A 13,115-nucleotide genomic window follows, 5' to 3' on the forward strand; every position below is an offset into this window, starting at 1 on the left:
AAAAAAGATAAAATAATAAAAGAAAATAAAATTAAAAAAAAAAAAGAAGATGATACCACAGAGCATTAATAAGGCTTTCACTGTTTTGGTTACCTTCTGGAACTTTTGGAGGATGTTAGAGTGGCATGCCATGTTCTCATTCTCTTTCCCTCAGGGGACTATATTTCACATCAGGTGCAAACCTGGATTAAGCACTATCGAGCCTCAGAAACCAGCAGCATCCCGGCGATGGAGAGGCTCATCCAATGGCTGCCGCACCATCTTCCCAGGCAACAGAAGACCACACTGGTGCATGGGGACTTCAGGTAGGCATGGCTGTGAGGAGGAGTGAATACCTAGACGTGGAAAATGATGGGCAGGGCCCTTGAAGCGGAAATCAAACAGCTAGTCCGAACCCAATTTACAGTTGAGAATTACTTCTTCACAGAGGATCTCCTTGTGCGTGCCCTTTTAAGGCATGGTTTCTCCACCTTGGCCTCTTGACATTTGGGGCCAGAAAATTCGTTATGATGGGGGGCTGTCCTGTGCAACAGTGGGAGTTATTACAGCCCCTAGGTTTGAAAGTGCAAGTGTGTGCTCCAGTTATTACGGCTGCATAAAAGACTCCTCCCAAACCGCATGGCTGTAAACAACGATGGCAGTTATTTTGCTCACGAAATCTGCTGTCTGGGGACAGGATAGCTGGTTTCACCTGGGGAGGCTGTCAGGCTGGGGGCTGGACTCCCCTGAAGGCTCACTCACATGCCTGGCACTGGGGCAGAGAAGACTGAGCTGGGCTCCCTGGGCCTCTCTTTGGTCTCCCACGTGGTCCCTCCGGCATAGCAGCTTCTGGGCAGCTGGACTCCTTACCTAAGTGGCTCAGGGCTGCAAACGTGTGTGTTCCAAGAGAGAGGGCTGACTGGGAGGGAGCTGGTCACCTTTTCTGAGCTGGGCTCTAGAGTCTCTTAGCATCACTTCCACCTGCATTATATTTGTCAGAAGCCAGTTGCCTCAAGCAGCAAAGAATTAGACTCTTCCTTTTGTGTAAGAAGTGTCAGAATGTACAGACCTGTTTTAAATCCATCAGAGGGAAGGAGGAAGTACGAGAACCCAGAGAGGTCACTCTGTGGAGAGGGCTCCTGGACCACAGCTCTTATGGCCCTTGGGAGAGGAATATAGCGTCCCTCACCTATCTGCCTCCTTCTCGTCTCCTGCTGATGTCCTCATTGGCTGAGCCCACCTGAGCCATAGGGCAAGGGAGCCAGTGGACGTGGGCACTGAGGGGTTCATAGGGTGGGGAGTGCATTTGCAGGGGCAAATGGAAGACACCCAGCACAGAACACACCCCTAGCACTCAGTTTCCTTAGAGCTGTCTTTCCATTCCTTTTGTGGCTTATTCAGGCTGGACAACCTGCTGTTCCATCCAGAAAAGGCCGAGGTGCTTGCCGTCCTTGACTGGGAACTCTCTACCTTAGGCGACCCCCTTGTGGACGTGGCCTCCAGCTGCCTGGCTCACTACTTGCCATCCAGTTTTCCCGGGTCCCTGCTGCGAGGTAGGAACAGCTGAAGGAGAAGAGGGAACAGGGCAGCTCCATTCTCAAAGCACCTGAGGCACAGAAGTAACCGTGATCGGTTGGTGCATGAAATTGAGGTCCTGGTGGTTTGGCTGGAAAATGCATTCCTGCCAGTGGAGGGAAATATGTGTAGATGTATTTTAAGCGAGAAGGATGTGTGCATAGGCCCCTCCTATGTTTTTACTCAACTAATTTCTATCTAATTTTCTAAATAAAAAAATACAAATTTATTTTAAAATGTTAGAGCCAACACAATAGCCAAAGTATGGAAAGAGCCCAAATGTCCATCGATGGAGGAATGGATAAAGAAGATGTGGTATATCTATACAATGGAGTATTACTCGGCAATCAAAAAGAATGAAATGTTGCATTTGCAACTATGTGGATAGAACTGGAGGCTATTATGCTAAGTGAAATTAGTCAGAGAAAGACAAAAATCATATGACTTCACTCATATGAGGACTTTAAGAGACAAAACAGATGAACATAAGGGAAGGGAAACAAAAATCATATAAAAACAGGGAGGGGGACGAAACAGAAGAGACTCATGAATATGGAGAACAAACTGAGGGTTACTGGAGGGGCTGTGGGAGGGGGGATGGGCTAAATGGGGAAGGGGCACTAAGGAATCTACTCCTGAAATCATTGTTGCACTATATACTAACTAATTTGGATGTCAATTTAAAAAAATAAAAAATTAAAATAAAATGTTAGAGCCAACAAATAACAAAAGGAAAAGTTAAAATCATCAATAGTCCCAGAGATGAGCACTGCCAACATTTTCGTCTTTTGGTGTGTGTACATACATTTGTTTAAATGAAAATGTGATTATATGATTTTATGGCCTGTTTTTTTTTCACTTAATTACATGTTTTTATGCCATTAAGTATTTCTTCTACAGCATCATTTTTAATGATGAAATAGGATTTTTTTGAATAGAATTAATTTAATCAAGACATTTGACAAATGTCTTCAGACAAATATCTCAGTATCTCATTTGGATATTTAATTTTGTTTTCAATTTTTCTTTTATACTACCTCCCCCCTAACCCTCACAAAAAAAGGCAGTGAACATCTTTGTAGGAGTATCCTTGCCTATATTATAAGGTATACTCCGAACAAAGTCCCAGGAACAAAATATATTACATGCTTCTAAGCCATGAAAATGTTACCAATGAAGGAAATCAGTACACATTTCTGATCTGTTGTAATTATTTTTTTCAAAATTTGGCAGGATCTTTCTTTCAATACCATTTTTTATCAAATGGCAGATGGAAAATCATATGCATCCACCCTGAACTGTGGCCCAGGTGGAAGTGGAGGCCCCTCATTCCCTCCACTACTGCCAATTTAGTCTGAAACTTTTAAGGGCCAATTTGTGAATAGCTTCGTGCCAGGATCCCAGCCATGTGGGGGCGGAAGAGCTGTTGAAATAAGGAGCTGACCCTGTGAATTAGTTGTAAAACTAATTTCCAAGGCAGGAAGTGATTTTCATAATTCAGATACCTGTGGCCACAAGGGAGTGTGTGGTCACTGCCCAGACATGTCTCTGTCTGTCGCCTCAGGTTTCAGTGACTGTGATTTCACTCAGCTGGGAATCCCTACTGCAGAGGAGTATTTCAGGATGTACTGTCTTCACTCGGGGATCCCTCCTACTGAGAACTGGAACTTCTACATGGCCTTCTGCTTTTTCCGCATGGCCGCGATCCTGCAGGGAGTCTACAAGCGCTCGCTCACAGGTAACGGGTGGCTCAGGAGAGCCTGCCTGAGGGTCTGGGTCCCAACCACTCAGCTTCTCCCCCTAGAAACCCTCCTGTGACCAATTTGGCCAGAATTCTACAATATTCAGTTAACTCAACCATCTGTCATTAATAGCATATACATATATATGTATTCTTAAATTTTTTTTAACGTTTATTTATTTTTGAGAGAGACAGAGTGCAAGCAGGGGAGGGGCAGAGAGAGAGAGAGGGAGACAGAATCCGAAGCAGGCTGCAGGCTCTGAGCTGTCAGCACAGAGCTGGACACGGCGCTCGAGCTCACGGACCACAATATCATGACCAGAGCTGAAGTTGAATGCTTAACCGACCGAGCCACCCAGGCGCCCCTATATGTATTCTTTAAAATATTTAAACTTAAAAAAAATTTTTTTAATGTTTATTTTGAGAGAGAGAGTGTGCACATGTGCAGGCGCGAGGGGCAGAGGGGGAGAGAGAGAAAGAGAGACAGAGAGACAGAGACAGAAAATCCCAAGCAGGCTCCACACTGCCAGCACACAGCCCAATGTGGGGCTCCAGCTCACGAACCGTGAGGCCATGACCTGAGCCAAAATCAAGAATCGGACCCTTAACCAACTGAGCCACACCCAGGCGCCCCAAACTTTAAAAAATTATTAACATAACATACAATTTTTTAAGAAAAAACTTACATGATAAGAATTCAGTCATAATACAAAATTATTTTCCTTTTTTCTCAGTACCGTTTCTTAAACATAAACGCCACCCTTAAAAGTTTCATGGGTCCCCCAATTTGTTCTGTGTATCTATCTTCTCTCTTTCTCCAAGTTTCATAAAAATGTGATCATCCTACATGTATTTTTAGTACCTTCATTTTTAATTTTTTATGCTTAAGAATTCCTATGAAATATTTATATGTGTGTATATGTAGGATATGATATGTGTGTATATATAGCATATATACATATATATATAATTATTATAGATATATACTTTACAACAACATAAGGTACATTCCTTGCTTTTATTTTCACTTATTTTAATTTTCACAATATTTCATAGAGACCTTCCCATATGAATATGTACAGATATACATCATTGTTTTTGATTTCTATAGTATGTCCCATTGTATGGATGTAGTGTAATTTATTTAACCCATTCTCTTATCAATATCTCTTTGGATTATTTGCACATTTTAGCAAACACAGATAGTGGTTGGTGAACACCCTCTTCTGCACATGCGTGAATAAACCCAAAGGATAAATTCCCAGAATTAGAATTGCTTAGTTAAAGTATGTGCATTTTAATTTTTTGTACATGTTGCCAAATTCCAGTAAGAGGATTGCTGAAGGAAGAAAAAAGATTATGTGTCTTCTTTGATGGTGCTCTTACATACATGGGAAAATGCTTTACTGAACTAGCTTGGAGTTCTAGATTATATCTTGTGTGTCTGAGCTTCTGGGAAGAGAAGTTCATCATTGCTACTCAGAACTGACGGTTGAATTGAATGTGTATATAAATGTACCATCTATCTATCTATCTATCTATCTATCTATGTAAACACTCTAGTATTAATTTTAGATCTTGCGGGATAGTAAATGAAATCATCTATATCCTAAATTATTTAAGATGATAGAAAAACAGGTTATAGTTTGTTTCCTATGTAGAAAGGAACAGCAGAAAGCAGACAGACCTGCCAAAAAGTCCTAGAAATAGTGACTAACCCAGTAGCATTCTGTACTCCCAGTTTTCGCCATGTCATCATCTCTAAATTCCATTCCCACTGGAAGGAGCCAGGACCGTGTTCAGGTCTAGGGCAGACAATCTACAGATGAACCTGGAACACCTTGTCGTATAGTAGGCTGTTGAAGACTACTCGGGTCATATCTAAAGGACTCAGGAGACAGCTCTCATGGGCTCCCAGTTGCTAATGACAGGACACTTTGAGCACCAGTAAGGATGAACTGAAATGGATGGGGAACACATCAAGTATGTTTAAATCCATGAGTAAAGAGTGACACTAAACCAGAGTCAAAGTCTCACTCACAAATTATGTGTCAGGCTAACAAAATAACTGAGGGAAAGTTTCTCTCTAGGGAAGTAGCTCAGACAGAATGACAGAATTAGCGTATCACCAGTTTTCCACCCCTCTACATTAATGGGTCCAGAAAATAAGTATCCATGGTGCTAATGTCAGCAAGAGAGAAACAGCCAGACATTACATACCTCCTGATGCTTCCCCAAAAGTCAGACCTGGATCTGACCGAGCCGTAGTGCTAACTACCAACTTACAGGAAACAGAGGGTCAGAGGAGCACGTTCAACATCAGCACTGAGGCACAGCCACTCACAACATCCAGATTTGGGGACACTTCAGTTTCTTCAACAAATGAATGTCAGGGGGGAAAAGAAAAGATGAAAAGGGAACCTATAGATTGAAAGGGACTTAAAAGACACATCAGCCAGTTACAGTGTTTGGATCTTATTTAGATCCCTATTTGAAAAAACAAATTATAAAAAAAATTTATGCGATAGTCAGTGAAATTTTGAATTCTGACTGGATAGTTAGTGATATTGGAGTCATAGTTAACTTATTTTATTTTTATTTTTTTATTTGAGAGAAGAGAACACACATGTTCCCTGTGGGGGGAGAGGAGCAGAGGTGGAGAGAGAATCTTTTTTTTAAGTGTGTTTTTTTTTTTCACGTTTATTTATTAAGAGACAGAGAGAGCATGAGAGGGGAGGGGCAGAGAGAGGGGGAGACACAGAATCCGAAGCAGGGTCCAGGCTCTGAGCTGTCAGCACAGAGCCCAACACAGGGCTCTAGCTCACAAACTGTGAGATCATGACCCGAGCCAAAGTCGGTTGCCTAACCACTTTGCCTAACCACACCCAGGCGCCCCAAGTGTGTTTATTTTTGAGAGAGAGTGTACACGTGTGCACATGCGTGTGGGGGAGGAGTGAGGGAGAGAGAGAGAGACAGAGAGAGAGAGAGAGAGAGACAATCCCAAGCAGACTCCACACTCAGCAAGAGCTTGATACAGGGCTCGATCCCATGACCCTGGGATCATGACCTGAGCTCAAATCAAGAGTTGGACACTCAACCAGCTGAGCGTCCCAGTTAACTGTTTTTTAAGAGTGATGATGGTACTGTGTGCTTTTAAGTGCTATTAGACATAAATGAAATATTTACAGATGGCATGATCTAATGTTTGGGATTTACTTCAGAAAAATCTAAGGCAGTGAGGATGGGGACGACAGAGAATGAAACAAGATTGGCCATACTTTGATGATTGTTTAAGCTGAGTGGTAGACACTTCCAGATTCCTTAAACCCTTCACTCTATTTTTATGTATCTTTGAAAGTTTCCAAAATTAAGACAAAAGTCAAGTAGAGAGAAACCCAGCAGTGGGTTTGCTAGTACAACGGGAACATCTTAGCTTCCAGGTCATCGACATCCTAAGCTTGGCGGCCACCTGTCGTCCTCAGCCAGGTTCCCGTATTCTAATGAGAAAGGCAGTTGGAGTAGGGGAATTGATGGTTCATTCACAAGGATATGAACCTCTGCCAAGCCAGGTACTAGGAACTAGCAGTACAAAGTCGTGAGCAAAACAATGTTCAGAGAAAGATCGGCACCCAGATGACTTCTAGTTTCACCCGCCCTGATCTGATGATAGGGGTCTCAATAAGCAGGAATTCTCGAAAACCGTATTTTTGCCTCCTCCAGAGAGCATTAGTTCTGACCAACCATTTCCCAATTTTTGTTAGGGCTTCGCAATGAAAGCTAACCAGAAATATTTAATCAAGCAGAAGGGCTGTTGGGTCCATCAGGTGACCAACAGGCCTGACTGCCGGTAGACATTTTCTAGACGACTACTGTGTTCTCGCTGGATCCTGTTCCAGTGCCTGGGGATAAGCTGAGTGGGCTCGGAATGATCTCTCCTGGAGTCTCGACACCTGTAAACCCCATTGGTCTTGCCGCCAATGGGCCTAACAGGAAGCCATTTGACAGTTTCCAAGGTCCTGTGTGCCACTGGCTTGGCTTCACGCTTCCCTCGGCTCAGAGGTAAAACACTCCACACACAGGAATACACATGTGCTGTCCTTACACGACTGCGTTCCTCCGATCCTGTTGGCGCTCCTTCCCCTCCCACCCGGGAAGCCAGCCAGACACACAGAGGAAGTGACGTAGTTTTCTCACATAAAACCGGGAATCCGTTTTTTGGAGAATAGTGTAATAATGTTACACGAGGGGAAGAAGAAACCCGGCTCTACGAATGCAAATATTATTTCTGTCTAAAAGCATTTTCCTGTTTGAAGAAGGGAGGAACTTGGTATTGCCCTGGAAGGTGGGGTTTGGAGAAGGAGCATTTGTTTCAAAGGCATTCTCGGTGGTGTTAGCTCATCACTGGGTGGGGAAGGGGAGAACCATGCCCAGAGCCGGGGGCGGGGGCCTCTGGTTTATAGTCGGCATGTGGGTGCTGACATTTAGGTTTCCGGTAGACGGCTGCTGAAATTCTAGAATGGAAGAAGTGCTTGTGACCACAGCTTAGGAGGCTGCAGTCTCCTCTGCTGAGACGACATGTGGGAAAATACACAGAAGTAATGATAGCTTTAAGTCAGCCCAGGCTCTTATCGGCGACTTTCCAAGAGACAGAGCGGCACTCTGAGAGGGAGATCGACTTAAGGAGAGGAAAATGAAGAGAGCGCTTCGTATTCTCTGCTAGGAAAAGGAAGTCATTATGAAGAGCAGTGAGTTCAAGGGGGGGGGGGGGGGTCTTGCTTGCACGTGGCATGTGCAGTCAGAGTAACGGGCTGGGGAGATGCAGCCCCTCATGAGAGAGTGCGCATCTGCCCTCACTGCCCTCACAGTGACTCAGGGAAGGGGGCTGTCTGGTTCCCGACTGCCCCCCTCCCCGCCCCCCCAGGGCCTGGGTCCATGACCGCCCCCGGAAGGTGCTGAGTAAAGACTTGTCTGGCGGCCTGCCTTCTCTGCTCTGTAGCACATGGATTTGGCTCCTGATCTGTAAGAACAGCATAATACCTTTAACACCAAAGCTTCGTGAAAATGGCTCTTTGGGGAAATTGGCTGTGGCAGGGACCAGAAGAAAAATAGGCCTCTGCAAAGATCCATTTATCGATACAAAGAGAATGAGGAAAACACAGTCTTTTTAGAATACGGAAATGCTAAAAATAATCTAGGAGGGTTGGCTGTGAAGAAGCTCACTATAAGGAGACAATATACACGCTTCATGCAGGGATCTCGGATGCAGTTCACTGAATGCAAGAAGCCACAGTGAAAAGACTGCACACCCTATGATGTGTATATTTACGTGACATTCCGGAAAAAGCCAACTAGGGAAACAGAGATTTAAAAGGGGGTGGGGCGCCTGGGTGGCTCAGTCGGTTAAGTGTCTGTCTCTTGATTTTGGCTCAGGTCATGATCCCAGGGTCATGAGATCGAGCCCCTTGTCAGGCTCTGCACTGCACGTGGAGCCTACTTAAGATTCTCTCTCCTTCTTTCTCTGCCTCTCTCTCTCTCTCTCTCTCTCTCTCTAAAAGAAACAGAGATCAGGGGCGCCTGGGTGGCGCAGTCGGTTGAGCATCTGACTTCAGCCAGGTCACGATCTCGCGGTCCGTGAGTTCGAGCCCCACGTCAGGCTCTGGGCTGATGGCTCGGAGCCTGGAGCCTGTTTCCGATTCTGTGTCTCCCTCTCTCTCTGCCCCACCCCCCCCCCCCCCCCGTTCATGCTCTGTCTCTCTCTGTCCCAAAAATTAAAAAAATTAAAAAAAAAAAAAGTTGAGAAAAAAAAAATTGGGGGAATGATGGACATATTTTGTATCTTGATGGCAGTGCTGGTTACCTGACTAAACTCACAGAACTATACACTTTTATAAAGAGAGTGTATATACACCGTACTTCAATTTAAAAAATTTTTTACTTTTTAAAAAAGTCTTGATGCATGTATTAAAAAAAAAAAAGAAAGCAGTGAGTGCATAAGTGGAGTGAGTTCTGCAGGGCTGACACTGGCGTTCATCTGCACAGAGTGGTGTCCAGAGATCTGTCGTTAACCTGGTCCCTGGGGACGGTTGTTACTGGTTTTGCAGCAAGAGCAGTCGGTCTAAGATAATGCAGGGCTTTCGATAGCCCCCTGGCGACAGCACAAGTGACTGGGGGTGTCCCTGGCTTCATTTAGTGCCTTGACGGAAAGAAGAGGTAAAGAGCAGGGAGCAGTCCAGATGAGCCTGACTCCTGGCCCCAAGCCCACTGCTGTCAGCTTGTCTACGCTTCCTAAGACCCAGATTCTTTCTGTAAAGTGGGGATTAAAAGCATCATAATGCTTCGGGAATTCGATGAGCTATAATAATCCATGCAGAGCGCTTAGCACTGTGTTTGGTATATGGCCAAGTGCTCAGCAAATGGTAGTGGCTGCTGACGGCATTCTTATTAAGGGTTGTTTGGGAGTAATCACTGTTTTTCTTTGCTTCTGCTTAGGGCAAGCAAGCTTTGTGGACACCGAACAAAGTGGAAAACTGCCTGAATTTATGTCTAACCTGGCATGGGATTTTGCCATCAAAGAAGGGTTCCGGGTTTTCAAAGAGATGCCAGCCACAAAACCGTCAATGAGGTCCTATCACACTCAGGCTGGTCACAGTCCCTGCCGAGCACCTCAGGCGTGAGCAGTTATATCCCCTTTACAGAATCTTCCCCGGCTCATGCCTCAAAGGGAACTCTGGTTCTCTCTCCAGAGGGCCTTTCCCCACCAGTCAGGGAGCTGTATCAGTGACTAAAGCCATGACATGTGTACCCCGCTGAGTCAGAGCTTATGGAGTCACCAAGCCTCAGCAGAGGGATGGACCGCTTCCCTGCTGATTGAATATCTCAATGGAAAGTAGCGTATTGAGAGTTGGTAAGATGTCATTAACATGGTGGAACCCCAGCTCATTGACCAGACACGTCTGTTCCCCTCCTAAGCAGTGAAGAGGCAAGAGGGCTGTAATGAATTATCTTTGTTTTTCATCATCATCAGGAAAAGCTAGCTCTAGATTACTCGGTTTCCACTTCATTGCTTTCTCTGTGTGACCGTGTCATGGCCAGATACCTCAGCCTAGGCACAGGAACACCAGGTCTGTGGTTCATGCCCCCAGGACAGGCGGGCTTATTTTGTGCATATGTGAATTATGTAAATTTGAAACACGGTGATATAAAATACATCAGTTAATAAAGCCTCTTATTTTTAAAAGGTTTAATTATTTTCAGAGAGAGAGAGAGAGAGAAACCTTGCACATACAGGGGAGGGCAAAGAGAGGGAGAGAGAATCCCAAGAGTCTCCACGCTCTCAGTGCAGAGCCTGACGTGGGGCTCAATCCCATGAATTGTGAGATCATGACCTGAGCCGAAACCAAGAGTCAGATGCTCAACTGCCTGAGTCACCCAGGTGCCCCAATAAACTCTCTTTAAAGAACCCATAATGTCAAAAATAAAGGGCTAAAGTCAACTGTAAACTGTGTTTCAGCCATTGAACAGAGTGACACTACTTTAGCTGATAATGGAAATACCTGCTTGTTCTTTGTCAGGGTGAGTCTTGGCTTGTGTTAGTTTTTAAGTTATTTAAGATCTTCAGGAGCACACATTTTGCAGCCATCATCTTTTTTTTCTTTTAATTTGTTTTTAACGTTTATTTTTGGAGAGAGAGACAGAGACAGAATGCATTTCCTTTTCCAATGCTTCCGTGCCCTTGATGGAGAGAGAGAGACGGAGAGAGAGAGACGTGCCCTTTTGAGAGAGAGAGACAGAGACAGAGCATGAGCCGGGGAGGGACAGAGAGAGGGAGACACAGAGTCCGAAGTAGGTTCCAGGCTCTGAGATGTCAGCACAGAGCCCAAAAAGGGGCTCAACCATGAGATCATGACCTGAGCCGAAGTCGGACAATTAACCGACTGAGCCAGCCAGGCGCCCCAACCATCATCTACTTTTTTTTTTTTTTTTTTTTTTTTTTTAATTTATTTTTGGGACAGAGAGAGACAGAGCATGAACGGGGGAGGGGCAGAGAGAGAGGGAGACACAGAATCGGAAACAGGCTCCAGGCTCCGAGCCATCAGCCCAGAGCCCGACGCGGGGCTCGAACTCACGGACCGCGAGATCGTGACCTGGCTGAAGTCGGACGCTTAACCGACTGCGCCACCCAGGCGCCCCCATCATCTACTTTTTAAGAAAATGGCATTATCACTTTTTTTCTGGTTACAAACCTATTGCAAAACCACCAAAGCTCAAACATGACGAGAGTAAGAAGAGTTCATAACATAGAAAGATCTCTCTAAAATCCCTTGCCCTCTGAGATCATCGCTGTCAACAGCTTGGCGTATTAGGCTCCCAGCTGCTTTTCTCTATTACATTCTAACATATCATTCCTATGTTGTAATGGGATTGTTGTATACATTTGAATCTCCCACTTGCTTATTTAATTTAATGGCATGTCAGTGCCTGGAGATGGACCTTCTAGGGTTTCTGCAGTGTGGGTGTACGTAATTTGTCTACCCTCCCCCTGGCTGAGGGATCCCATTGGTGTCTCAGTAGGCTAGGTCACTGGATCACTTAGGCAGAGAAGGACATTAGCTAGCTGCTGACATGGATAAGGAGGCTGAAGACCCAGCTTTAGAAGCCAAGGGAAGGCAGGCTGCAGGAGGTGTAGCCAAGGCTGTCATAAAAGCAGCCAGCTGGCTGGGAGATCTCAGGAAGCTTCCTCAGGACTCCGACTCAAAACTTTGAGATGGGAATTTTCAGCTGGCCGGGGAGCCAGGGGAGTAGGTCTCATGGCCTCGCCTTTATTGCCTGGAAGCAGGGAGAAGGAGGGCATGTCTGGCCCCCTTCACTTTCTGCAGTAGGAGACTATACCTTGATCCCACTAAAATTTATGTGATGAAAGAGTCCTCCAGAATAAGAAGCAGGTTCGGATGCTTTGCAAGCAAGGTGCATTGAATGCTCTCACATACTTCTGTGTACATTTATTGTTTCTACAACAGGATAAATTCTTTGAAGTAAAAATACTGTCCAAGAATGAGACTATTTAGTGTTTTAATAAACATTGCCAAGGGTTTTTTTTCAGATTTAAAAATTTTTAAGTAATCTCTACATCCAACATGGGGCTCAAACTCACAACCCCGAGATCAAGAGTCACACGCTCCACTGACTGAGCTCTCCAGGTGCCCCAAATATTGCCAACTTTTGATCACGAAGGTGCTTACTGCTCTAGGCTCCCATCATTAACGTGTGAACTGCCTCTCCCCTCCATGGCTGGCCAGAACATTTCAGGCTCTCACATGTGATACAAGCCCATCAAGGGCATGGAAGCATTGGAAAAGGAAATGCGCACACAGCAGACACCTCCAGACTCTAAAAGGAATGCTGAGGAAAAACCGAGATTAGGGATCATTTTACTTGCAGTTATACCTGAATGGGAACATCATGGAGATTTGTGGGCAAAGCAGTGAAACTGTAGCTCAAGGCTTTTATCCCAAGTGTGGTTACTCCCGTAAATGGGAAGACATGCGTAGCCATTTACGGTGTATTTCACAAATCCTGTGAGGTAAGCATTGTTAACCTCGATTTACAAGTAAGGAAATGGATGTGTCCAGGAACACAGCTAGGAATAACAGCGCCCGGATTCATGTCCAGATCTGCTGGGCTCAGATTCTGTGGGTCCCCCCACACAAACACAGGGAGATGATTAGATCCATTTCCTTATTCTGCCTCTTCAGAACTCCTGTGTTTCTTCTCCTGCCCTATCCTGCTTTATTTGCTCAATAAATCTGCCCTTTTTCTCCTT

General features: G+C 45.0%; 2 protein-coding genes across 2 annotated transcripts in view; one reads left to right on the forward strand and one right to left on the reverse strand.

Annotated features, from left to right (window-relative positions):
- The window catches only part of ACAD10 (acyl-CoA dehydrogenase family member 10), a 42,448-nt gene extending 31,916 nt beyond the window's left edge, over window positions 1-10,532 (forward strand). Inside the window, exons 10-13 of the mRNA XM_047827365.1 lie at window positions 155-305; window positions 1,381-1,532; window positions 3,119-3,292; window positions 9,785-10,532. Coding sequence (XP_047683321.1) covers window positions 155-305; window positions 1,381-1,532; window positions 3,119-3,292; window positions 9,785-9,969 — 662 coding nt within the window. The 3' untranslated portion in view covers window positions 9,970-10,532. The remainder of the gene's footprint in view (window positions 1-154; window positions 306-1,380; window positions 1,533-3,118; window positions 3,293-9,784) is intronic.
- The window catches only part of BRAP (BRCA1 associated protein), a 107,409-nt gene that overhangs the window by 61,122 nt on the left and 33,172 nt on the right, over window positions 1-13,115 (reverse strand). The window lies entirely within an intron of this gene.

The sequence above is a fragment of the Prionailurus viverrinus genome, chromosome D3 (assembly GCF_022837055.1).
Source record: "Prionailurus viverrinus isolate Anna chromosome D3, UM_Priviv_1.0, whole genome shotgun sequence".
In the NCBI taxonomy this organism is placed as follows: Eukaryota; Metazoa; Chordata; class Mammalia; order Carnivora; family Felidae; genus Prionailurus; species Prionailurus viverrinus.